At 43.7% G+C, this 24,813-nt stretch overlaps 4 protein-coding genes across 4 annotated transcripts; 2 read left to right on the forward strand and 2 right to left on the reverse strand.

Moving 5' to 3' along the window:
- The first annotated feature begins 809 nt into the window (after positions 1 to 809).
- Positions 810 to 2,259, forward strand: LOC127345502 (uncharacterized). The gene has a single exon (XM_051371986.2). It carries the CDS (start codon positions 963 to 965, stop codon positions 2,088 to 2,090), a length of 1,128 nt encoding a protein of 375 aa, XP_051227946.1. The 5' UTR covers positions 810 to 962; the 3' UTR covers positions 2,091 to 2,259.
- Positions 2,260 to 4,486: 2,227 nt separating this feature from the next.
- LOC127345492 (uncharacterized) lies at positions 4,487 to 6,312 on the reverse strand. Its single transcript, XM_051371973.2, has one exon. It carries the CDS (start codon positions 6,236 to 6,238, stop codon positions 4,619 to 4,621), a length of 1,620 nt encoding a protein of 539 aa, XP_051227933.1. The 5' UTR covers positions 6,239 to 6,312; the 3' UTR covers positions 4,487 to 4,618.
- A 2,964-nt stretch (positions 6,313 to 9,276) lies between these two features.
- On the forward strand, positions 9,277 to 13,155 carry LOC127329526 (disease resistance protein RGA2-like). The gene has a single exon (XM_071826734.1). It carries the CDS (start codon positions 9,289 to 9,291, stop codon positions 12,976 to 12,978), a length of 3,690 nt encoding a protein of 1,229 aa, XP_071682835.1. The 5' UTR covers positions 9,277 to 9,288; the 3' UTR covers positions 12,979 to 13,155.
- LOC127345508 (uncharacterized) lies at positions 13,110 to 17,057 on the reverse strand. Its single transcript, XM_051371995.2, has 2 exons — positions 15,193 to 17,057; positions 13,110 to 14,132 (listed from the first exon to the last, which is right to left on the reverse strand). The coding sequence occupies exon 1, from the start codon at positions 16,979 to 16,981 to the stop codon at positions 15,983 to 15,985; it is 999 nt and encodes a 332-aa protein (XP_051227955.1). The 5' UTR covers positions 16,982 to 17,057; the 3' UTR covers positions 13,110 to 14,132; positions 15,193 to 15,982.
- Positions 17,058 to 24,813: the final 7,756 nt, after the last annotated feature.

Genomic DNA, 24,813 nt, shown 5'->3' on the forward strand with positions numbered 1-24,813 from the left:
GAAAAAAAAGGAACAATAACCGATCTCCCATCTATAGTGAAAAAACCAAACGTGGCAACTTCCCAGGAAAAGAAACCATGAGTAGTTACATAATGGCTGAGGTTTCAGCAAATCCCTGCAGGTTTGATATAGGGTATAATATAGCTAGTAACTCATACACCATAACATTCCTCGACATAATTTTTTTTTTGATTTAAAGAGTCTAAAAGTGAGCAACTAAGAACTAATTCATCTTACCATCGTGTACAACACTACAAAGTTAGTCCAAAGAGAGAAAAGAAAAGAGAGTCTAGGACACGCCTTCATGTTGCTAGTTCGATCTATCTTAACAACACATACAAGATTCTAAATTAGTTCCACACAAGACAAGTTAAATTGGTTAACATGTAGAACATTACAAACTTTATTTTCGGAAATTACTATCTAGATCAGTGTTTGACATGTAAAGTGGATAAGATGAGCACTGCCAATTATCAAGCATTTGTGTTAGACAACCGGCAATATCACTTGTCTGATCTATCTTAATAGCACATACAAGATTACAAATTAGTTCCACACAAATCATGTCAATATGGTTAACATGTAGAACATTACAAACTTAGTTTTAGAAAATGACGCTATCTAGATCAGTGTTTGACATGTAAAGCGAATAACATGAGTCATTGCCAATTATCAAGCTTTCATCTGAGACAAATGATACGTGCAAGAGCAAGACATCTTTGACGATCAATTCAAAAACTACATTTGTATTTAGTGTCACCAAACACTACATAGAGAAATGATAAGTTAGATAAGCATCCAAGCACTTGTAAGGAAATAAAATCGAAAGATAAAAAGAAACCATGCCACAACAGCTATAAATAGACCCACACCATGAAGATCCTCTTCCATCATCCATCCTTCACACCCCTAGAGAGCAAAAACATCGAAGCCAGGCAAGCAATAGTCAACACAAATCAATCATGAAGACCTTCCTCATCCTTGCCCTCCTTACCGTGGTGGTAACCATGGCCAACGCCACTGTGCAGCTTAACCCTACAAGTCAATATCGACCCGAACAACCATTTTCGCAACCTCAACAACCATTTCCGCAATCGAAGCAACTGTTTCCACTGTTTCCGCAACCCCAACAACCGTTTCCGCTGTTTCCGCAACCCCAACAACCATTTCCGCAACCCCAACAACCGTTTCCGCTGTTTCCACAACCCCAACAACCGTTTCCGCAACCCCAACAACCATTCCCGCAACCCCAACAACCATTTCCACTATTTCCGCAACCCCAACAACCGTTTCCGCAACCCCAGCAACCATTTCCGCAACCCCAACAACCGTTTCCGCTATTTTCACAACCCCAACAACCGTTTCCACAACCGCAACAACCATTTCCACAACCCCAACAACCATTTCCGCAACCTCAACAACCCTTTCCTCAACCAGAACAACCATTTCCGCAACCACAACAACCATTCCCGCTGTTTCCCCAACCCCAACAACCATTTCCGCTGTTTCCCCAACCACAAGAATCATTTCCACAACCGCAACAACCATTTCCGCAACCCCAACAACCCTTTCCTCAACCGCAACAACCATTTCCGCAGGAACAACAACAATTTCCCGAGCAACAACAACCATCCCTGCAACAACAACCGTCTTTCCAGCCAATTCTACAACAAGAGTTGAACCAGTGCCGAGAGTTCCTCGTGCAGCAATGCAAACCACTGGCAATTGTCTCGATCCTTCGGCCGTGGATCTTTCAACAGAGGAACTGCCACGCGATGCAGAAACAATGTTGCCAGCAGCTGGCGCAGATTCCCAAGCAGCTCCGGTATCCTGCTATACATAGCGTGGTGCAGGCCATCATCATGCAACAACAACAACAACAATTCTTCCCACCTCAGCAGCAGCAGGTGGATCAAGGCTTCTTCCAGCCTCAGCCACAACAGGTGGTCCAGAGCTTCATCCAACCACAACAACTAGCTCAGTTCGAGGCGATGAGGAAGTTTGCGCTCCAGACCCTGCCAACGATGTGTAATGTGCAGGTCCCGCCGTACTACCCCACCGTCCCGTCCAGCCGCGTCTTTCCCTTTTGAGAAGAATACAAGAGCTCTAGTACTAGATAGATGGATCACCGTTATTTCATCAATGGACCGATCGATGTAACGGTGAAAAATAAAGTGGCATGTGCTAAGATGTTTGACCCCCGGCCAGTACTAGTCTAAACCTGGTAATAAAAGATAAACATAGTTCTTGTCCGCATAATATTGCTTGTCCCTGTTCCATTTCACGGGCATATTTAGATGTTCATTCATAGTCACAATCTTATGCATGAAAATTAATCAGAACATAATGGAATGGCTGCAAAGCTTGGGTTGAGTTGAAGTACCATTAAAGTAAGGAGTACGCAAAATTAACTCTTTAATGGCGAGGCTTATGAGTTGCAACTTGCAATGGTCTTGACTAGAGTACATCAGGAACAACTAAAGATTTAAGACGCTGAGATAGATTAGTACGTAGTAACATCATCATCCAAAGTTATATAAGTAAATTTGATCATACAAAATACTACTTACTACGCATGACTACACGTACAATGCACATTTCACCATAGGCATCACAAGAAGTATGTAAACAGAAAAAATAATATATCTGTTGTAGTATGAAAAGTGTAAACACTAAATGATAAAAAAGCGTGCCTATACAAATAGAGGCGCACTACAAGTGTACAAGTGATAAGTAGTGAGAAGGAAAATTTATGAATAGAACATGGGATATGAAGGAAGCATGAACTGATGACCAAATTATGTTATTGTGAAGCAGCATTTCACTGGTTGAACCGAACGTCACTCCATAATCATCTCAGTAAACAATTTCCAAATGCAATATGCCATTCGAGGTGGCCAGCGTGATATTTTTAATTTTACCATAAACAACATCTAATAATCATTCAGGTGTTAATTGTAGGGTACTTGGATTAGGGAACAAGTCATCATCAGAAGATCTAGATGAGCACCTTTGCTCCATATTGCACAACCACTTTGTATCACCTACCGAGCAGCAATGTCTTCGATGAGTGAATTTTAAGTGGCTGATATGCGAAAAAACATCTGTGCCTATCAATCACTTATTACAAAATTATTAGGGAGTTAATAAGGTTTCTTCAGATAAGGTACTATAGTTTTTCTATACAATCTAGGATTTTGGTAACAAAAATAGTCGACGTTGAAATCAGTGTGGCTGCCGTCCAGCAGTAATATGTAGTTGCAGGAAGATATGGGAGATGATCTCTTCCCATGTTCAAAATAAATATCAGATTTCTAAAACTTAATAAGATCAGGCCTAATGGTCTTTTCATTTCACTGCCATATTAGTAGGAAGTAAGTTTACAACGAAACCCTAATGATAAAGAAAAATGTATATTCATATTGGCATATACACCAAGTGCAAATAATTGCAGAGTACATCGCTAAATGATTGATCCCACACTTAGACATGCAGAGCTTCTAGGTTAAAAGAATAATAATCTCTACAGTAAGTCCTATTTACCATCCATTTGCATTAAGCAAGCTTACCTTTATAACTAGAATTAACGGTAGTGATGTTGACCATCGTCATATTATCTTGTTGACATTTTTACAGGCTTTCTACACCTCCAACTATATAGTATCGGATGCCATCATATTTTGGGACTATCTTCTCCTCTCCAACTTTTTGGGTCCATAACCTTCAGAGCGAGGTTTTACTAATATCAGGATAAATCAAAGAATAAAAGAACAAAATCTTCATAATTGCAAATCCTGTTTTATAGGAAGAGAAAATTAAGCAGGCACGTTACCTTTGCATTAAACAGGAACAACCTTTTTCTTAATCTAGCAGCATCACCCACTATTGATCTGCCGCTTGTTTTGGCTTAAACATCATAGATAAAAGAAATGAACACCGAGAGTTATCCTCTGATAGTTCTTTAGTCTTTCTGCATCAGAAAATTTGCAATAGTAGTCTTTTGCTGCTCGTTTATACAAGAGGACATTGTGAATTTATGTTTTAATCACTATCTCATAAACTAACATGTTTTTCTACTCAGGCCAACCAGGCAACTTAACCTGAACTTAATCAGGATATCAGAAATTATCAGACTACACGCGGATCGAAATAAAAACGCAATCACTTATGCGAAGATGCAGCCTCAGTCCACTATAGACCATAACAGCTAAGCGGATATTAAGAACAAAGTACATAGAAGGAAAGTGACTATTTTAGAGAGATTATAACAATTGACTATTTTAGAGAGATTATAACAATCTCATCTGGCTGGAATAAAACATGGTAAAAAAGATTGTATTAGAATTCGCTACGCTTCTTGTGGAAAGAACACATGTATATACATAACTTCCCTGTTCACAGTCAGAAGCCATTATCACTGTAAATGCAACTTGGTCCACCTTTCCTCACCCAACGAAGATTAAAAGAAACACAGATATGAACTCAATGAAAGAATGGAAGACTGATTTTCTACAAGCAAGTATCTTGCATTTATTATACCAGCAGGAGGGCCAGATGACAAGGAACTAATCAGCTATAACTTCCTAGGAACTGTACTCATACACAATGTATCAACTACTCAACTGTCGCTGACTGAAGTGTAAAATTGATACCTTGCAGGAAGCGATTTTATTTGCTCCTGGTATTTGCCTTTACACGAAAACAGAGACATCATCAACAAACTAGTTGAAGATTCAAGTGAGATTCTCTTCCCGTCAACTTTATCCAAATAATTTCCAGCCTTGACGATCTCACCTTTTTCCAACAGCATTCTGATGATATCATTTAACAGAATAGAGGTCGGAGCACAACCACTCCTCTCCATTGATGAAAACATCTGATCATCTTCTTCCATCGATCCTTGTTTCAGAAGATTTGTTATCATTATTTCATAAGTAGAAGCATTAGGTACCAATCCGTTGGCAGGTATCGCGGTAAACAGATCGCTAGCTTCTTCTCTTCTCCGAGCCCTGTACATTGCATTAATCATGGTATTGAACGTTGCAATATTGAGCTTCACGTTTGTTGCACCCAATTTCTGGAACAGGACGATTGCTTCATCAGTGCAATTGTCTCCACAAAGTCCTCCCAGAATTACACTGTATGTGGAAGCGCTCGCCGTCATTCCACTTTCGATCACCGCAAGGGCAATTTCTGCAGCTTCTTTGCTTCTTCCATGCTTGCAAAGGGATACCATGAATGAGGTGCATGTAGCAATATTTGGTATAACGCCCCGGCATGTCATTTCTCTAAACATTTTAACTGCCTCTTCCCACAAGCCCAGCGAGGAATATCCATGGATCATGGAATTATACGTCACGTTGTTGGGTCGAACACCACTATCGACCATGTGCCGAAGGAGCGACTCTGCCTTGTCCATTGCTCTGGCCTTGCACAACGCATCGATAACCGAGGTATACGTGACCACATTAGGCTTAACCCGTTGCCGCACCATTTCAACGAACAGATCGCATGCCTCACTTACTTTGCCTTCTTTACAGAATCCGTGGATGACGGTGCTATATGCCACCGTGTTGGGGGAGCATCGACCTCCTTGTCTCACCATCATCCGGAGCAGGTCAAGCGCTCGCTGGCTCCTGCTATCGTCACATAGGAACTTCAGAACGAGGGAGTATGACAGGACATCAGGTGCGCAGCCGAGTTCAGGCATCCTACGGAGCAGCACGTCGACAGCCTCGTCGGCCCGTTTCGCGCCGCAGAGGCACTTGATGAGGGTGTAGGCGTCGATGCCGTTTGTCTTGAGGCCCGTCCTGAGGAGGCGGCCGAAGAAGGCGAGCCCCAGGTCCGGGCGGCCGGCGCGGCAGCAGCAGTCCATGAGGATTCTGTAGGCACGGGCTGTGAGAGGCGCCACCCGCGGGCCGGCTACTTCTCGGCACACGCGGTTGAAGAGGGCCACGGCGAGCGCTCGGCCGTCTCTGCAGGCGGAGGAGTCCGGCGCGCGGGCGAGGGCGGCGAGGAAGCCGTCCAGGACGGGCGCGCGGGCCGGGGTGTCCTGGTGCAGCAATTCGTCGAACAGGTGGTGCGCGTCCTCCGGGCTGAGCGTCCCGGCGCGGACGCGCTCCGTGGCCTCGGCAAGGGCGGCGTCGGGATCCCAGCGGCGTGAAGGCTGCGAGGTGCAGGAGCGGCGGAGGAGGAGGCGGGAGTACATCGGCGGCGTGGTGGAGTAGAGGTGACGCATCAAGCATGAAGTCGGAGTGAGTCTTTCTTTTTTTGTTGAAGTGAAGTGGGACTAGTGAGTCTTTTTTTTTCTTTTTTTTTTGATACTAATATCTGGAATATATTACGAAAGGAAAACAAGATAATACAAGAACTGTCTAGATAAAAGACAGCTGTCCCCAAACTTCAGAAAGAACCCTAGACAAACTGAAAATACAAAAAGGCCCTTGGGATCTTCTGGAACATCCAAGATCTGCCACCGCCTGAGCCAACGCGTCGACCTCGCCGGAGCGGAAGAAGAGGCGTCGCCGGCCGCAGCTGTATTGCCGGAAAGATGCTGAAGAGGAATAAACCTCGTTGAAGTCGCCGCAGTTTCCACCCGACGCGGACGCCGGGATCTGAAGAAGGTTGACCGTAGATCGGCGGGGGACACGCCCCGCATCTCGCCGGCAGTCAGGCCAGACCAACTGGCCGGAGCCAGCAGCAAAGCCTGCAGTAGCTTGTGCCGAAGAAGAGGAAGCAGCTGAAGAAACACCTCGACATCACGAGGTGCCTGGACTCCTGTACACGGACGCCGAGGATCTGGGAGACCAGAACCACCGCCCCCGTCCTCCACACGCTTGCCAGCGCCGACGGAGCAACCGACGCAAGCACGAGGAAGCAGCCGGGAGGACCAAAACTCGCAAGATGGTGAAGCCCACCTCGCCAGGACCACACCCACGAGACCAACGCCGAAAGCTCGCCAGCAGAGCCCCGAAGGGCGCCGCCGAGGTGAGGATCGAGCACCAGCACCATAACTCCAGAGCACCGCCGCCGCCACCACCTCGCCAGCGCCGCCCGGGGAACCTAACCTACTATGTACACGCACGGTCAGATCCGGAGCTCCCCTCCACCTCACAGTGCCCACATGGCCACCGGAGGCGAAGGGGAGCGGCGAATCCGCCGGCGAGACCAAGAACTTTGGAGTCTCTCCCTCGATCTACTGTAGCGAGGCGAGAGCTCTGGAGGGGAAAAGTGTAACGTGTGCGTGGGACTAGTGAGTCTTGACGCTGCGTGAAGAGAGCCGTTTTTTTTCTTGGAGCCTCAAGTCCAGGGCCAGTCCTATACACCGACCAGGTCGATGCCGATGCGGTCGCCGCACACCCTGGTCGGGTACTGGCCCTAGCCCTTTTTTCTCTTTCGTTTTCTCTTTTTCTTTTTTTATTTTGTTTTTCTGTTTTCTGTTTTATTTTCTTTTCTTTCTGTTTATTATTTTTGTTCAAATTGAAAAAGTCTATATACGAAAAATGTTTAAATTTTAAAAACGTTTAAATTTGAGAATTACTAAAATTTGAAAATTGTTCAAATATGAAAACTGTTCAAATTCAAAAATTGTTCAAATTTGAAAATCGTTCATATTCGAAATTTGTTCAAATATGAAATTTGTTCAAATTTGAAAATTGTTCTAATATGAAAATCGTTCAGATTCGAAAATTGTTCAAATATAAAATTTGTTCAAATTCAAAAATGTTCAAATTTGGAAATTGTTCATAGAAAAAAATAAATTTTTGTTCAAATCTGAAAAATGTTCAGATTATTTAAAAGTGATTTCTTATTAATTTTATAAATATTAAAATTTGACAAATGTTCAAATTTAAAAAAGATTTCTTTTAAAAAAAGAAAACAAACAGCAGAAAACAAAAAGAAATGAAAAAAAACGGCTTACCTGATATTGGGCTACGGCCCAGTTGGTAACGCGGGGCAGCGGGGTGTGCGGTAACCGGATCGGCACCGACCAGCTTGGTGGATAGCACCTCCCAAGTCCAGTGCAATGGATGCCGATTATAATTGAGCTTCCTTCTCACTCAGGCTCGGTCCAACATGCAGTGCTGTGAAGATCGGCCTGTTTGCCGTTTTTTTAGATTCACATGGAGACATCCTCTCCAGTTCCATTTATATCATAAACGAAACCAGCGTTTAGAGAACCGAATTCGAAAACAGAAAAAAGCAGGAGGACACTCGAAACAAAAGCCGCAGCTTCTGAACCAGAATGAAGTGGGAGTGAGTCTTGACGCTGCATGAGAGACCCGTTTGCCGTTTTGGGTTCTGCAACCCACCACCGCTGGCACCGGTCAGGCTCTCTATCCGGTCTCCGCCACGGGCCGCTGGCGCCGGCGGGAGTGCTCCGTCGCACGCTGCCTCTGCGTCGATCGGCGGAACGTAGCACCGCGTCGGGAGCTGCCATGACCGGCGGCTGGTCTGCGGAAGCCACCGCCCCCTCCTAGTGCCTGGCGCGGTCATCCACTCTCCTTCGCGGCCTCGACGCATATTGATGGTATCACTCTTCCTTCTCAATTTCACGCCTTTGATGCTTCTGTAATTTAACCAAAGTGTCTGACTCTAATAATTCTAGAGTTACATTTCCGATAAAAAATATATTCTAGAGCTACATTGCCTTGGATAGTACCACTATCCACAATTCCACATTGCCTTGCCTATGGCTACAACCACTTGCTGCAGTGTGGTGTAAGTCTCAGTCTACTTTGTCCATGATTTCTTCAGGTTAGTATTGTAGAAAAGCTTTGGACATAGTGATGTGATTTGATATAATGCGCAAGCTGCCAAGTTGGTCCCATCTTTTGTTGAATACTATGTATTGCTTCTGTAATTCTCTCTTGGTGCCTTTGTGAGAGGGATGTTTCTAGTAAGTTGCCCAGATTTGGCAGTATTAGGGATGATGTGATGTCTACACCCTTTCATGATTGCATGTCCACTTGTGGTTGATTATATTTTGCTAAAAGCCTACTACAGGCAAAAAAGACATAACCTAGAAAAAACACAAACTAATTGCCATACTATGCTAGCCTAGAAACAACCGGATTCTGCCCTCGGGGCCTCCGACCGAGAGCTCATCCAGATGCAAACAGCAACTATGTAGCATAGAGGTGATGGAGGGCTAATCTCTCCGCCGATGCCTCCAAGGAGGGATGGCTGCTTCCTTATGAATGATTTACAAAACGGGAGACACCTGATACTGCAGGGTTGCTTCAGTTTCTCCTACGTACGCTCTTCTCACCTCTGAGCACCAAACCCATGGCTGAGTTGGTCTCTGCGATTGTACCCACCCTGCTGAAGAAAGCATGTGACTCCATTCTTACGGAGCTTGCGTTCATGCGTGGCATCGATGGCCGCCGCAAGAGGTTGTGTGGCTTGCTAAGCGCCATCAACGATGTCATCTCTGACGCCGAAGAGCAGGCACCCAAGAAGCCATCTGTGAAGGGTTGGATTACCCGCCTTAAGTCTGCAGCTCTCGATGCCGACAATGTCATCGATGAGCTGCACTATGAAGTGCTCCACCGTGAAGCTCTGCGTCGAGGGCATGACGTCAACACTGGTGTAAGAGCTTTCTTCTCTCTGAATTATAATCCTTTGCTCTTCAAGTATAAGGTGGGGAAGAAACTACAGGAAGTAGTGGAAAGGATTGATGACCTTGTTAACCAAATGAACCAGTTTGGATTCAGTAGAGATCGGCCTGCACCAGTGGTTGATAGCAGGCAGACACACTCATATGTCAATGAAGATGAAGTTATTGGCAGGAAGGGAGATGGGGAGGAAATTGTGCGCATGTTGCTTTCTTCTGAGAGCGAGAAATTCTCGGTCGTCGCAGTTGTTGGCATAGGAGGAATGGGAAAGACAACTCTCGCGCAACTAGTGTTCAATGACCTAAGAGTGAGGGCTCAGTTTGAAGTCTGTGTTTGGGTTTGTGTGTCTGATCCATTTATAGTTGCAGATGTTGCAAAGAAGATCATTGATTCAGCCATTGGACGAGACTGTGGATCGAAGACTGATAACATGGAGTTGCTGCAGCAGCGTCTTCGGAATGAGCTGGGTGGGAAGAGGTACTTTCTTGTAGTGGATGATGTTTGGAATCAAGAAGTGGAAAAATGGGATGCCCTACGGACATTGCTTTGTTGTGGTGGAATGGGGAGTGTGGTACTCGTTACCACTCGGCAGATGAAAGTTGCTTCTATCATGGGGGCATTTGATGTCCACTGCTTACAACACTTGAGTCCAGAGGATGCTTGGACTTTATTCAAAAGAAGAGCGTTTAGCTTGGGTGTCGTGGAGTCTCCTGATCTTGCTGAAGTTGGTAAAGATATTGTTAAGAAATGTTGTGGGGTCCCATTAGCTGTGAAGTCTATCAGCAGTTTGATGAGCAGAAAACAAGAGGTTAGAGAGTGGTTAGCTCTCCTGGACAGCAAGACTTGGGATGTGTTCAATGAGGAAAACCAGATAATGCCTGCATTAAGGTTGAGCTACTACCATTTGCCTTCTCACATGAAACAATGCTTTGCCTTTTGTGCTGTATTCCCTAAGGATTACGAGATGAGTAAAAAGGATTTGATACATCTATGGATAGCTAATGGGTTCATATTGTCTGAGGGGGCCTTAGATTTGGAAACAATTGGAAATAACATCTTTTCAGAACTGGTTTGGAGGTCATTTTTTCAGGATGTTAAGCACACACGATCCCCAGACAGAAATGGAATTGGATTCCACGATTCCTTTTCAAATGGAAATGGATACTCTGATGTGACCACATGCAAAACTCACGATCTCCTCCATGATCTTGCACAAAATATTGGTCATGGCGAATATTTTTCTTTGCAGAAGCTTACTGAAATCAATGAGTTGCCGGAGAATGTGCTTCATCTACATTATTCTGTATATTTCACATGGCCAAAGATTAAGGTTGTAATGCAGAACAACAGAAATATCCGAAGTATATTTGCTACAGATACTTACAATCTTTCTGTGCCAGATATTTATTTCCCGACCTCTCTGCGAGTATTTGGCACTTGCATCACTGGGAGATTGTCAACTGAGGTAGCTTTTATGAAGCACCTGAGATATTTAGACTTCTCAAGAAGTAACATAAGCGCATTGCCAAGTTCCATATGCACACTTTATAATTTACAAGTATTGGTGCTGAATGACTGCTTCTGGTTGCAGAGGCTACCAGAGGGCATGAAATATATGATCAGCCTTCGTCATCTATACCTTGATGGTTGTAACAGCTTAGCGTGTATGCCAGCTGATATTGGGCACCTCAGTTATTTGAGAACCCTGACTAGGTATGTAGTTGGGAATGATCCTGGCTGTGGAATCAAGGAGCTAAAACATTTAGAACTTGGCGGCAAGCTGCAGATATATGATTTGATTAAGGTAACTAATCAATCAGATGCAAAAGAAGCCAACCTAGAAAGTAAACAAAATCTGGAGCAGTTGACGTTGTGCTGGGGTGCATCGGAAAGTACTTATCAACAAGAATTTCCCACCGAGGATTCACGATTATATCCTTCTGAAGAGATATTGGATGCTCTTAAACCTCACATCTGTTTGCAAGTTCTAACAGTTGACGGATACATGGGTACTAGGTTCCCAAGGTGGGGGACTGATAATTCAACCCTACACAGGCTAGTGGAGCTCACGTTGTCTGAGTGTGCACAGTGTACTGATATTCCATCTGTGTTGCAGCTTCCCTGTCTTGAAGTTCTCAAGCTGAAAGGGATGCAAAAATTGACAACCCTATGCAATAGCCAGTTCATAGTTGAGAATGGGTGTTATCAGTCTGCACAGATGTTCCCCAAATTGAAGTTCTTATTACTAGAAAAGATGGAACTCTTGGATAGTTGGAAAGAAAATGATGGGACCGAAGTTCCATCAGTTGTTTTCCCATTGCTCGATACTATGGTAATTATTGCCTGTCCTAAACTGACAACTTTTCCTAAGGTTCCTGTACTCAAGTCCTTGAGCTTGGCAGGGAAAAGAGCACAGATTGATTTAGTGGCAGGTTTAACCACGTTGTTATCTCTGTCCCTCCAATGTCTGATGAGTCCAAAAATGATAAATGATCGTACTGTGAGTAAGCAGAACAATGATGTGAGGCAAAATATCTTGGTGGAAAGCTTGATTCCCTGGGGGTCTCTTACCGTCTTAAACCTCGGTGGATTCAATGGCCTAACACCACATAATAAAGAACACAGAAGTGATCAGATGACATATATTAAGAGATTGCATCTCAGTTGTTGTGATTTCTTCATCCAACCAGATATCCTTCAGTCACCATTTTGTTTTTGGGAACTCTTTGTCAGTTTGGAATGCTTAACTATCTTTAACTGTGATAGTCTCACCTTTTGGCCATTGGGGGAATTGCAAAGCTTGACTTCACTAAAACGGTTATATATTAATCGATGTAAAAACTTCACAGCTTTACTTTCAGTGAAGCCATCAGCAGATGAGGGCCTGCACAATGTGGAATGCATGCAGATTTTGAAGTGCCCAAACTTGGTGGCATTCCCTACATTCACCTCCCTAAAAAAATTTAATATTCGGGGCATTTCTAAACTCGAGTCTATACCTGAAGGATTGGGCTCTCATGACACCCTAGAATCGTTGGATATTATGGAATGCCCAAGCTTGAAGTCCCTGCCAGAAAGCATCCAGTGTCTTAGAAATCTGACAGACCTTCAACTGATGGGCTGCAGCAGCCTAAAGACGCTGCCTGAAGGGATGCAGAATGTAGCAGCTCTCAAAAGCTTAGATATTTGTGCTTGTCGTGGTATAAAGGTTTTACCTAAAGGTCTCCAGCAGAGGCTGCACAGCCTGGAAACACTCCATATTTCGCATTGTCCTGCTCTAGCAAGAAGATGCAAACGGGGAGGTGACTACTGGGACAATGTCAAGGACATTCCAAATTTACGAATTTGCAGTGACATGTGAGCAGCACTCCATTTGCGATTCTGCAGCCAAGGTCAGCATTCCTGCATGCACAAACGATTAGTACACAAGATCATCTAGCAATGGAACACTTGGCTAATGACTTTTCACTCTAAACGTGCACACTGCTCTATCATCTCATGTGTTGTGCATGCCATCCTTTGCCTCTTTTTTAGCAAGTTCCACACTCTACAAAGATACCATGATAACGTTTATCTGATTATTTGGTAAATTGTTTCCATTCAACGTTCCTGAACCACAGGTGGATTATCCTGGAAATGATTTTTTTTGCCATTTTTGAACCACAGGTCGCTCCCCATGCGACACCGGGGCGCTCGCCGCTCACCGCCCCTCCCTTCCGGTGCTCACCCATCGCTGCTGGCGCAGTGGCGGCGGCCCCCCGCTGCCAAAAGGTGTTGGGGGAGGTCCCTCTCGCGCGTGGTATTGACAGCCGTTGGGCTTGGCTGGGGAAGATTATCGCGGCCGCCCGAGCAGGCAAGCCGGGGCGGCAGCCCTAGGGATGTGGTGGGTGCAGGTTGTGAGGTGGCCTGCCGGTTCCTGGGTGCGGTGGTCCGGCTGAAGCCGTCGGGCTCGGCTAGGGAAGACGATGGCAGCCGCCGGCGCAGGCAAGCCAGGCAGCGGCCCCGGGGACGCGGTGGGCGCAGTGGTGAGGTGGGGTGCTGGCTTCTCAGCGCGGAGGTTGTTAAATACAAAGAAACGAGACCTCTTTGTGCCGGGTCTGACCAAATGTGCCGAGTATTATAGTAACACGAAGGATGAAAACTGGCACAGGCCGATCGAGCAAGCACACTTTGTGTTGGTAAAATTCAATGATATGTCCCAAGTGTATTCTTCTTTTAAGCCTGAGATAGCTATCTTAACCATCTTGGTAATATTCTTAAGCTTGTGAATGCCTATACTTATCAATCACAGTGGCATGACAGACTTCCGCTACTTGCACGGAGAAGAAATCATAAGCATACATGATACATGTTGCAATCTTACTCTAATTAAGTGGGAAAGTTCTCATTTTGGAGGCAGACAAGAAAAGGCAAACAAATGAACATAGAAGACAAACTTGCCTGCGTAGCCAGCGGAAGAGGCAACCAGCCTAATAAATCAGGAACAATCCTCCCACAGGGCAATGTAATACCCACCTGAAATAAACGCAAGGAACTCGTCAGCTTGAAAGAATTAATAAGAGATCTCACATATAGGAACAAGAAATACCAATAAGCAAGCACCAGAAGGCCGCAATTCTATAGCCATATTCAGGACAACATCACTTAGCAAACTCAACCCATTTCAACTGATTTAAACAGAAGAAAACTAAGAACCAAAAAGCTGAAAGATATTAGAACCCAAACCATTACCGACCTACTTATGGCAAGCGTAACAACCCACATTAAGTACCAACCCACAAAGCTGATACTGTTGTCATTGCATCTAATTTCTGGAATAGGGTGGCTGCTTCATAAGTGTAATTATTTCTGCACCACCGAGAATTATACCATATGTAGAAATGTTCTTCCGATAATAATCTCATGAACATTTTCTTTGCAGCAACAATTGTCCCAGCATAAATAAACGCAGCCAGCATGATGTTACATGTAAAGGTTGTAGGTTAACTCTCTTAGACAACACTTCTTGGATTAGCTTCAACCAATCATCAATTCTTACATTTCTAGAATAGACATCATGAAGTGAATTACACGTACAACACCAGAACCAACTCCAGTTGGTACAGTGGCATGAACTATTCCGAATGCTTTACCCATCTCGCCGACAAAGCAATATCCTTCAATCAATGAATTAAATGTCATAACATCAGGTCTCTAGACCATGTGTATTACCAATTTGAAAACGTTGTGTGAATTTGTAACCCTTCTTTCTCTGCAAAGACTGTATATTACTGAACTGAAGAGCACAATGTTAAAACAAGGATTACTTTGGTCATCATTTCGGTAACCAACTCCTTGGCTATCGCAACAGCACCATGTGAGATCTTCTGGGCTGCCTATGCTGAGTTGTTTTAATATTTTCCCAGAGTACCCTCACACGTGCATGATTTGTAATGGGCATCATGCCTCTCAAAGCAAAACTACTCCTTTTTAGTACTCTTTTTTTTATCACTACTAGTATGGGATGATATATGCCTTTGGGTCCAATAACATGGATGCGCATAGTGAATTGGAGGTACCGTAAAAGACTTCATACATTATGAGGTATGTGGCCCTTGGCAGTTGGCAGTCATGGACTCAAAAATATCTGCAGCTTCTCTGGTTCTTCCATGTTTGGGAAGGGATGCCATGATTCCACATACCAATATTTGGTATAAGACCCTGGCTAGTCATTTCTTTGAACATTTTACTTGCCTGTTTCCACGGGCCCAAAGTGGAACATCCATGTATCATGCTAGTATATGTCACTCCATTGCTCTGGCCTTACACAATGCATCAAACTACGTATCACCACATTAGAAAGGACCCCTTTGTGCATGATTTCATTGAATAGATTGGATGCCTTGCTTAGTTTGCCTTCCTTAAATAAGCCACCAATGACTGTGGAATCATCTTGAGCTGGTCAAGCGCCTGCTGGCTCCTTCTATTGTCACATAAGCTCTTAAGAACTGTGGAGTATGATAGGACACAAAGGCACAGAGCCGAACTCAAACATCCTATGAAGCCAACTTAAATATAAGCGGAAGAGGAGTAGATTTTTTACTCCTCTAACTGATTTTAAGGGATCGACTAAACATGCCCTCAGGTTTTTAATGTTAAATACTGCGGGAGCATGCTACATTATCCTGGATGTGATTATCGCTGACAGCTCCAAATGCTCGATCTTTTCCGCTTGCAGGTTGAATCAGGGTGTGATGTATGATGCTGCATCAAAGCGGGAATTTCAGAAGACGTTGCACATCTAGATACACTGATAAATACTCAAGACAATCTTAGCAGAATGCTCCACATCTGCATCCTTCTTATTTCCAGTCTCCATGCGTGCATCATTTCTTAAATTTCTGATTTGGTATAAGGCCACGGCTTAGCATTTCTCCAAACATTTTACGTGCCTCTTTCCGCTGGCCCAAAGAGGAATATCCACGGATCATGGTATAATATGTCACTCTATCCGGTTGAACACCATTATCAACCATCTGCCGAAGGATCAACTCTGCCATGTCCACTGCTCTGGCCTTGCACAGTGAATCAATAATCGCGGTATATGTCACCACATCAGGCGCAAACCCACGCTGTATCATTTGATCGAATAGATTGTATGCCTGTCTTACTTCGCCTTCCTTAAGTAAGCCGTGGATGACCGTGTTATAGGCCACCAGGTCGGGGGAGCAGCCACCTCGTTGTGGCATCATCTTGAGCAGGTCAAGCGCCTGCTGGCTCCTTGTACTGTCACATAAGCTCTTAAGAACTGTGGTGTATGATACGGCATTAGGCACACAGCCAAACTCGGGCATCTTGTGAAGCAGCGTGTTCACAGCCTCGTCCGTCTGTTTTGCGTAGCAGAGGCACTTGAGGAAGGTGTTGGCGGTGATCTGGTTTGTCTTGAGACCCATCCTGAGGAGGCAGCCGAAGATGGCAAGCCCTAGCTTGGGGCGACAGAGGTGGCAACAGCAGTCCATGAGGATATTGTAGGTGTGGACTGCAGGGGGCACCACCCGCGGGCCAGCTTCTTCCCGGCGGACGCGGTTGAAGAGAGCCACGGCGAGGGCGGGGCCATCTCTGCACGCGTGGGAGGCCGGTGCGTGGGCGAGCGCGGCCAGGAAGGCGTTCAGGAAGCGCTCCGGGACCGGGGTGGCCTGGCGCAGCAATTCATCGAACAGGTGGTGTGCGTCTTCGGGGCGGAGCGTCCCAGCCCTGACGCGCTCCGTGGCCGCGGTAAAAGCGGCGATGGGGGACCAGAAGGCTGGCGGCGGCGGCGAGGTGGGGCGGCGGAAGCGCTGGAGGAGGAACAGGGACAGCGGCGCGGTGGAGTCGACGCGAGGCATCAAAGGCGTGGCTCTCGTCTTGTGCTGATGGAGTACAGGCGTGGTTCGTGTGGAGTGGAGAGTGGTAGCCCTTCTCCAGTTTTCTCTTTCATTTGAGCTGCATTGGCCATTGGGCAACACGGCCCTACACGGCTAGATTTTTTCTTTCTTTTACCATATAATTTCATTTGCATAAATGAAAAAACAAACTCCTTTTAGTATGCAAAACAAGCTGCAATGTGTAGTGTACATCGTTGTGCACTTTTATACGGCAAGCAAACACTCTACTTAACCGAAACCATGCGTATTATGCTAATGATTTTCATACCCAGCCAAGATTGTGGAGTAGTAAATGTTCTTGAAAAAAACATTATATGGTAAATTACCTATCACTCTGTCCAAACCCTCCTTTCTTGAGTAGTCACTCACTTGACTCATGACCTCTATTTCTTGTTCGTGTGTGCATGTAGGGATATCCATGAGTTTGGACTAACTTTGGTAAGAAGGCATCTGATGTATGGTTACAACATCGACACAAAACATGTTTATAGAAAGAGATTTTTTTTTCTGGAGAGGAGCCACATGTTTCATTAATCGGTACACGTGCGAAAACTAAACGACAACAAAAACAATTATTCTAAATTTGCAGATAAAATTTTAATAGATCGAGAAATACAAAATAATTCATAGGATTTTCTGCAACTACCGTAGCCCGCGGCCGCCGAGACAGATACTAGAAGAGACGCCGAAGGGATACTGAAAGAGACGTCAAGCCTCCATCATTGCATGATCCAAAAGGCACCATTCCAAAAGGATTTTGTGAGTCGGTGAACACGCGACACATACTGATGGGGCACGTCAACCGGGAGATGTTCCCGTGTTGTCTTGGACCAAGATCCACCGCCTCCCGTGAATGAAATAGGAGAAGAACGACATATCACCGCCTCCGGACCAACATCTTCGCTCCAGAAGAACCACCTCGCCCCGGCCGCCAACGCCATCGCGGATAACAACGAATGCCAATGACACACCGAGAAACTGATCGCGCTAGATCTAAAGAACGACGAGAAGACCAAGTTGTCCATGGAGAATAGACAACTCTCCCCGGAAGAAAGGGATAATCGTGCCCGTCTAAAAAGAAGGGTGATTGGCTTGGCGGCCCTTGAGAGGTCTAGGAAGAAACAAAGGGCAAGTATAAATAATCTCCGTCATGGTGACGCAAATACCAAGTTCTTTCATTGGAAAGTGAATACACGAAGGAGGAACAACGTTATCCTAAAGCTTCGTCATAATAATGGATGGGTGACTACACATGATGAGAAGCAAAAGGTGGCCCAATCCCACTTCAAAGCGGCCATTGGGCGCGCCAATCCCCGCTCCATCTCCTTCAATTGGGATGCTCTTAATCTCCCTTCTCCAAACTTGGACGGGTTGGATGATGCCTTCACGGAGAAGGAGGTCAAGGAGGCCATCATGGACATGCCATCCGACAAGGCCTCGGGGACGGACGATTTCAATGGGAAGTTCTTCAAGGCATGTTCGGAGATTATTAAAGGTGATGTCATGGCGGCCATGAACCGTTTCTCCGATCTTCGCGCTAGGAATCTTCAACGGCTGAACACCGCTAGCATTGTTCTCCTACCAAAGAAGGATGCGACCGAAGAGATCACCGATTTTAGGCCTATTAGCCTCACTCACGGGTTCGCCAAGATTGTGGCGAAGGTTCTCCCTAGGCGGTTGGCCCCTCGCGTGAATGACATCGTCTCGCAGGCGCAAAGTGTGTTCATCAAGTCTAGAAGCATCCTGATACGTCTCCAACGTATCTATAATTTCTGATGTTCCATGCTATTTTTATGACAATACCTACATGTTTTGCTCACACTTTATAATGTTTTTATGCATTTTCCGGGACTAACCTATTAACAAGATGCCGAAGTGCCAGTTCCTATTTTCTGCTGTGTTTGGTTCCAGAAAAGCTGTTCGGGCAATATTCTCGGAATTCGACGAAACAAAAGCCAAACCTCCTATTTTTCCGAGGGACACATGGAGCCAGAAAGGCAAGCCAGGGGGAGGCCCACGGCCTCCAGACCATATGGGGGCGCGGCCAAGGAGGGGGGCGCGCCGCCCTATGGGGTGGGCCCCCCGGGCACCCCCTCGCGCCGCCTTTTCGCCTATATATTCCCCCGCGACGCGAAAACCCTAGATCAACAGATCATATTCCAGAAAGACTCTAGGAGCGCCGCCGCCATCGCGAAACATAGTTTCGGGGGTCAGAAGTTCCTGTTTCGGCACCCTGCCAGGACGGGGATTGACCCCCGGAAGCCTTCTCCATCGACGCCACTGCCTCCATCATGCTCCGTGAGTAGTTCCCCCATGGACTACGGGTTCTAGCAGTAGCTAGTTGGTACTCTCTCTCTCATGTACTTCAATACAATGATCTCATGAGCTGCCTTACATGATTGAGATCCATCTGATGTAATCGGTGTTGTGTTTGTTGGGATCCGATGAATTGTTACATTATGATCAGTCTATCTATAAAGTTTGTGAAGTTATTGTTGCTGCAATCTTGTTGTGTTTAATGCTTGTCACTAGTGCACGAGTGGCATGATCTTAGATTTAAGCTCTATAATTATTGCTTAGATTGTATCTAAAAGTTGTTTGCACATGTCTATGTCCGGAACCCGAGGCCCCAGAGTGACAGCAACTGGGATAACTGGAGGGGAAGGCTTAGATATGAGGATCACATGTTTTCCCCAAGTGTTAATGCTTTGCTCCGGTGCTCTATTAAAAGGAGTACCTTAATTACCAGTAGTTTCCCTAGAGGCCCGGCTGCCACCGGCTGGTAGAACAAAAGATGTTATGCAAGTTTCTCATTGCGAGCACGTATGACTATATATGGAAAACATGCCTACATAATTAATAGACTTGATGTTCTGTCTTAATGCTATTTCAATTCTATCAATTGCCCAACTGTAATTTGTTCACCCAACACTTGTCACTTGTTATTGGAGAGTTACCACTAGTGTAGATAGCTGTGAACCCCGGTCCATCTTTCATCATCAAATACTCACTCGGTCCTAGATGTCATTAGAAGTAGTATCAACTATTTTTTGGTGCCATCACCTCTGTGTTACTGTTACTGCTGTTGTGTTACTGTTACTATTGCTCTCATATTACTGCTGCTTTCACATCACCCCTGTTACTAGTGATTTTCCAGGTGCAGCTGAATTGACCACTCAGTTGTTAAGGCTTATAAGTATTCTTTGTCTCCCCTTGTGTCGAATCAATAAATATGGGTTTTACTTCCCTCGAAGACTGTTGCGATCCCCTATACTTGTGGGTTATCAAGACTATTTTCTGGAGCCGTTGCCGGGGAGGCATAGCTCTACTCATAAGTTCACCTGAGGAGTACACTCTACCTCTCTCTCTCTGTTTTTATTTTATTTTGTTTTGCTTTGTTTACTTTTGTCTAGTTTATTTGTGCTTAGTTTATTTCTGTCTAGTATTATTTTGCTTAGTTTATTTTTGTCTAGTTTGTTTTTGTCTTGTTTTATTTTTCTTATATACTAGAAAATCCATAAAAATTTGAAAAATCGAAAAATTAAAAACGGTTGTTATGGGAGAACCCATAACCTGTATGGAGCTTATAGAATTATATATGAATTATAGAGAATCAAGAAAGGGTCAAGTCATGAGTGCCGTTATAGAAAAATTGAATACAATTGCTAAAATCTTGCTTAAACGCCATGATATAAACTGTTGCTCTAAACATGATACTAAACATCTTAAATTCCAATGTGGCTTTAGTGAAGAAGTTTTAATTGTGAACTATCATTGGAATAACTATATTCATCTTGGGTTCGAAGAAGTAGAACAATTTGTTTTATTTATGGGAGCTTCTGAAATAGAATCCTTCATGTCTAAAAATTATGAAACCTGTGTTGCTTGTAAGGACCTTAAAGATTATGTCTCTTCTATCCTTGATTATTGCATAGAACATTACAACAATAATCCTTATATCATTGATTATAAAGAGAGACTTATTCATGCACAAGAATGCACTCACAATTTGCAGGAACCTGTGAAAGAAGAAACTGATGAACCTGAAAGCTCATTGGATGAAAAAGAGGAGGAGAGTGATGAACAAAAGGAGCAAGAATGGATTAGCTACCCATGCCAACCTTCTAATGAGAGTAACTCTTTATCTCTTACACTATTTGATTGTCCTCCATGCTTACCAAAGGAGGATGAATGTTATGTTCCTGCGGATTCTCTTGAAATATTCCCTATGAGTAAAACTTGTGAGAATAATTATGCTACTGTTATCTATGATAATCCATGCTATTTTGATAAATCTTATGATAATGCTTTGTTTGTGCCTCATATCGAAATGCATGGTACTAAAGAGTTTTGCTTAGCAAATGTTTATGATAAATCTCTAGATGATGGTCCTATGTTACTTGATAATATTAATTGTACTACTAATAAAAATGGGATTGGAGAGGTCTTGACTTTATCTAGGAGTCCCATATCTCTTGAGAATGATCAATCATCTTGTTATAGATTTTTAAGAAGTGGGTTTGAAAGTTTTGATCCCACTATTTTTGAGCTTGATAAAAATTATGTGTTTGTAGATCATGAAAATCATGCTGTATGTGATACTTATATTGTTGAGTTTGTTCATGATGCTACTGGAAATTATTATGAGAGAGGAAAATATGGTTGTCAAATTTTCATGGTACTAAAACACCTCTCTACATGCTGAAAATTTTGAAGTTACTCGTGTTTTATCTTCCTATGCTTGTCACTTTGTTCTTCATGAATTTATTTGTGTACAAGATTCCTATGCATAGGAAGTGGGTTAGGCTTAAATGTGTTTTGAATTTGCTTCTTCATGCTCCTTTTGCTTCATTTTCTATTTTCATGTGAGCATCATTAAAATCTTCTGCGCCTAGCTGAAATGCGTTAAAGAAAGGCGCTTATGGGAGACAACCCATTATTTTATTTCTGCAATTTTTCTTTTATATTTGAGTCAAGGTGCTTGTTACTACTGTATCAATACCTTTGTATCTTTATTTTCTTGCATTGTTGTGCCAAGTAAAGTCTCTAATAGAAAGTTGATGCTAGATTTGGATTTCTGCGCAGAAACAGATTTTTAGCTGTCACGAATTTGAGTTGATCTCTCTGTAGGAAACTCGTAAAATTCTGAAAATATTCATGCGTGATCCTCAGATATGTACGCAACTTTCGTTGGTTTTGAGTTTTCTGATTTGAGCAACGGAAATACCTCGAAAAAGTTCATGTTTACTGGCTGTTCTGTTTTCACAGATTCTGTCTCTGTTTTTTGCATTGTCTCTTTTGGACTTTAAGTAAGGCTTTCTAGACGTGGAGAGCTGTAGCTAATGTTTTATTGAGTTCTTGCAATATGTCACTACAGAACTAAAGTGGATTAAAGTTTTTTGAGTACTAACCCCTCTAATGAAGTTTATGAGAAGTTTGGTGTGGCAGAATTTTTCAAGGGTCAAGAGAGAAGGGTGATATAATGTGATCAAGAAGAGTGAAGAGCCTAAGCTTGGGGATGCCCCCGTGGTTCACCCAAGCATATTTCAAGAAGACTCAAGCGTCTAAGCTTGGGGATGCCCAAGGCATCCCCTTCTTCATCAACTTATCAGGTCATCTCTAGTGAAACTATATTTTTATTCTTCCACATCATATGTGCTTTACTTGGAGCGTCTGTGTGCTTTTATTTTTGTTTTTGTTTGAATAAATTCGGATCCTAGCAATCCTTGTGTGGGAGAGAGACACGCTCCTCTTTTTCATATGAACACTGGTGTTTTTTGTTTTATTTTTCATGTTCATAGCGAAGCTGAGAGCCGCAGCACTTATTGATATTTGGTTGGAAACAGAAAATGCTTTATATTGTCTTGAATAATTTGATACTTGGCAATTGTTTTGAGCTCTCAAGTAGATCATGTTTAAGCTCTTGCATCATGTAGTTTAAACCTATTAGTGGAGAACTACCGTAGAGCTTGTTGAAATTTGGTTTGCGTGATTGGTCTCTCTAAGGTCTAGATATTTTCTGGTAAAAGTGTTTGAGTAACAAGGAAGACAGTGTAGAGTCTTATAATGCTTGCAATATGTTCTTATGTAAGTTTTGTTGTACCGGTTCATACTTGTGTTTGCTTCAAACAACCTTGCTAGCTAAAGCCTTGTACTGAGAGGGAGTGCTTCTCGTGCATCCAAAACCTTGAGCCAAAACCTACGCCATTTGTGTCCACCATATCTACCTACTATGTGGTATTCCCTGCCATTCCAAGTAAATACTTCATCTGCTACCTTTAAACAATTCAAAAGCTATTATCTCTTATTTGTGTCAATGTTTTATAGCTCATGAGGAAGTATGTGGTGTTTATCTTTCAACCTTGTCATTTACTTCTGACAGACTTTCACCAATGGACTAGTGGCATATACATCCGCTTATTCAATTTTTTTGCAAAAAGAGCTGGCAATGGGGTGCCCAGTCCCAATTAATTAACTTTCATTAATAATTCTCTTCACATGTTTTGCCCTGATCTATCAGTAAGCAACTTAATTTTGCAAATAGACACTCCTCCATGGTATGTGAGTGTTGGAAGGCACCCGAGGATTCGGTTAGCCATGGCTTGTGTAAGCAAAAGGTTGGGAGGAGTGTCATCAATAATGAAACTAAAATACATGTGTAAAAAAAGAGAAGAGGGATGATCTACCTTGCTGGTAGAGATAACGTCCTTCATGGGAGCTGCTCTTAAAAGTCTGGTTGATAAGGTAGTTAGAGTACCCACTACCATTCGTTGACAACAACAAACACCTCTCAAAACTTTATTTTTATGCTCTCTATATGATTTCAAAACTTAAAAAGCTCTAGCACATGATTTAATCCCTGCTTCCCTCTGCGAAGGGCCTTTCTTTTACTTTAAGTTGAGTCAGTTTACCTACTCCTTTTTATATTAGAAGCAAACACTTGTGTCAACTGATTGATTCTTACATGCTTACTTATTGCACTTATTATATTACTTTGTGTTGACAATTATCGATGAGATATGCATGTTGAAAGTTGAAAGCAATTGCTGAAACTTAATCATCCTTTGTGTTGCTTCAATGCCTTTTACTTTATATTTATTGTTTTATGAGTTAACTCTTATGCAAGACTTTTTTATGCTTGTCTTGAAAGTACTATTCATGAAAAGTTTTTGCTATATGTTTAGTCAATATCTATTTGTTAGCAAACTATAGATCATTGCCTTGAGTCACTTCATTCATCTCATATGCTTTACAATAGTATGATTAAGATTATGTTGGTACCATGTCACTTCAGAAATTATTCTTTTTATCGTTTACCTACTCGAGGGCGAGTAGGAACTAAGCTTGGGGATGCTTGATACGTCTCCAACGTATCTATAATTTCTGATGTTCCATGCTAGTTTTATGACAATACCTTTTGCTCACACTTTATAATGTTTTTATGCATTTTCCGGGACTAACCTATTAACAAGATGCCGAAGTGCCAGTTCCTGTTTTCTGTTGTTTTTGGTTCCAGAAAAGCTGTTCGGGCAATATTCTCGGAATTCGACGAAACAAAAGCCAAACCTCCTATTTTTCCGAGGGACACACGAAGCCAGAAGGGCAAGCCAGGGGGAGGCCCACGGCCTCCAGACCATATGGGGGCGCGGCCAAGGGGGGGGCGCGCCGCCCTATGGGGTGGCCCCCCTGGGCACCCCCTCACGCCGCCTTTTCGCCTATATATTCCCTCGCGATGCGAAAACCCTAGATCAACAGATCATATTCCAGAAAGACTCCAGGAGCGCCGCCGCCAT

Source organism: Lolium perenne, chromosome 1, assembly GCF_019359855.2.
Source record: "Lolium perenne isolate Kyuss_39 chromosome 1, Kyuss_2.0, whole genome shotgun sequence".
Taxonomy (NCBI): Eukaryota; Viridiplantae; Streptophyta; class Magnoliopsida; order Poales; family Poaceae; genus Lolium; species Lolium perenne.

Coding starts and splice junctions, on each gene's coding strand:
- LOC127345502 (XM_051371986.2), top strand. CDS start 963: ATGAAGACCTTCCTCATCCTTGCCCTCCTTACCGTGGTGGTAACCATG.
- LOC127345492 (XM_051371973.2), bottom strand. CDS start 6,238: ATGCGTCACCTCTACTCCACCACGCCGCCGATGTACTCCCGCCTCCTC.
- LOC127329526 (XM_071826734.1), top strand. CDS start 9,289: ATGGCTGAGTTGGTCTCTGCGATTGTACCCACCCTGCTGAAGAAAGCA.
- LOC127345508 (XM_051371995.2), bottom strand. CDS start 16,981: ATGCCTCGCGTCGACTCCACCGCGCCGCTGTCCCTGTTCCTCCTCCAG.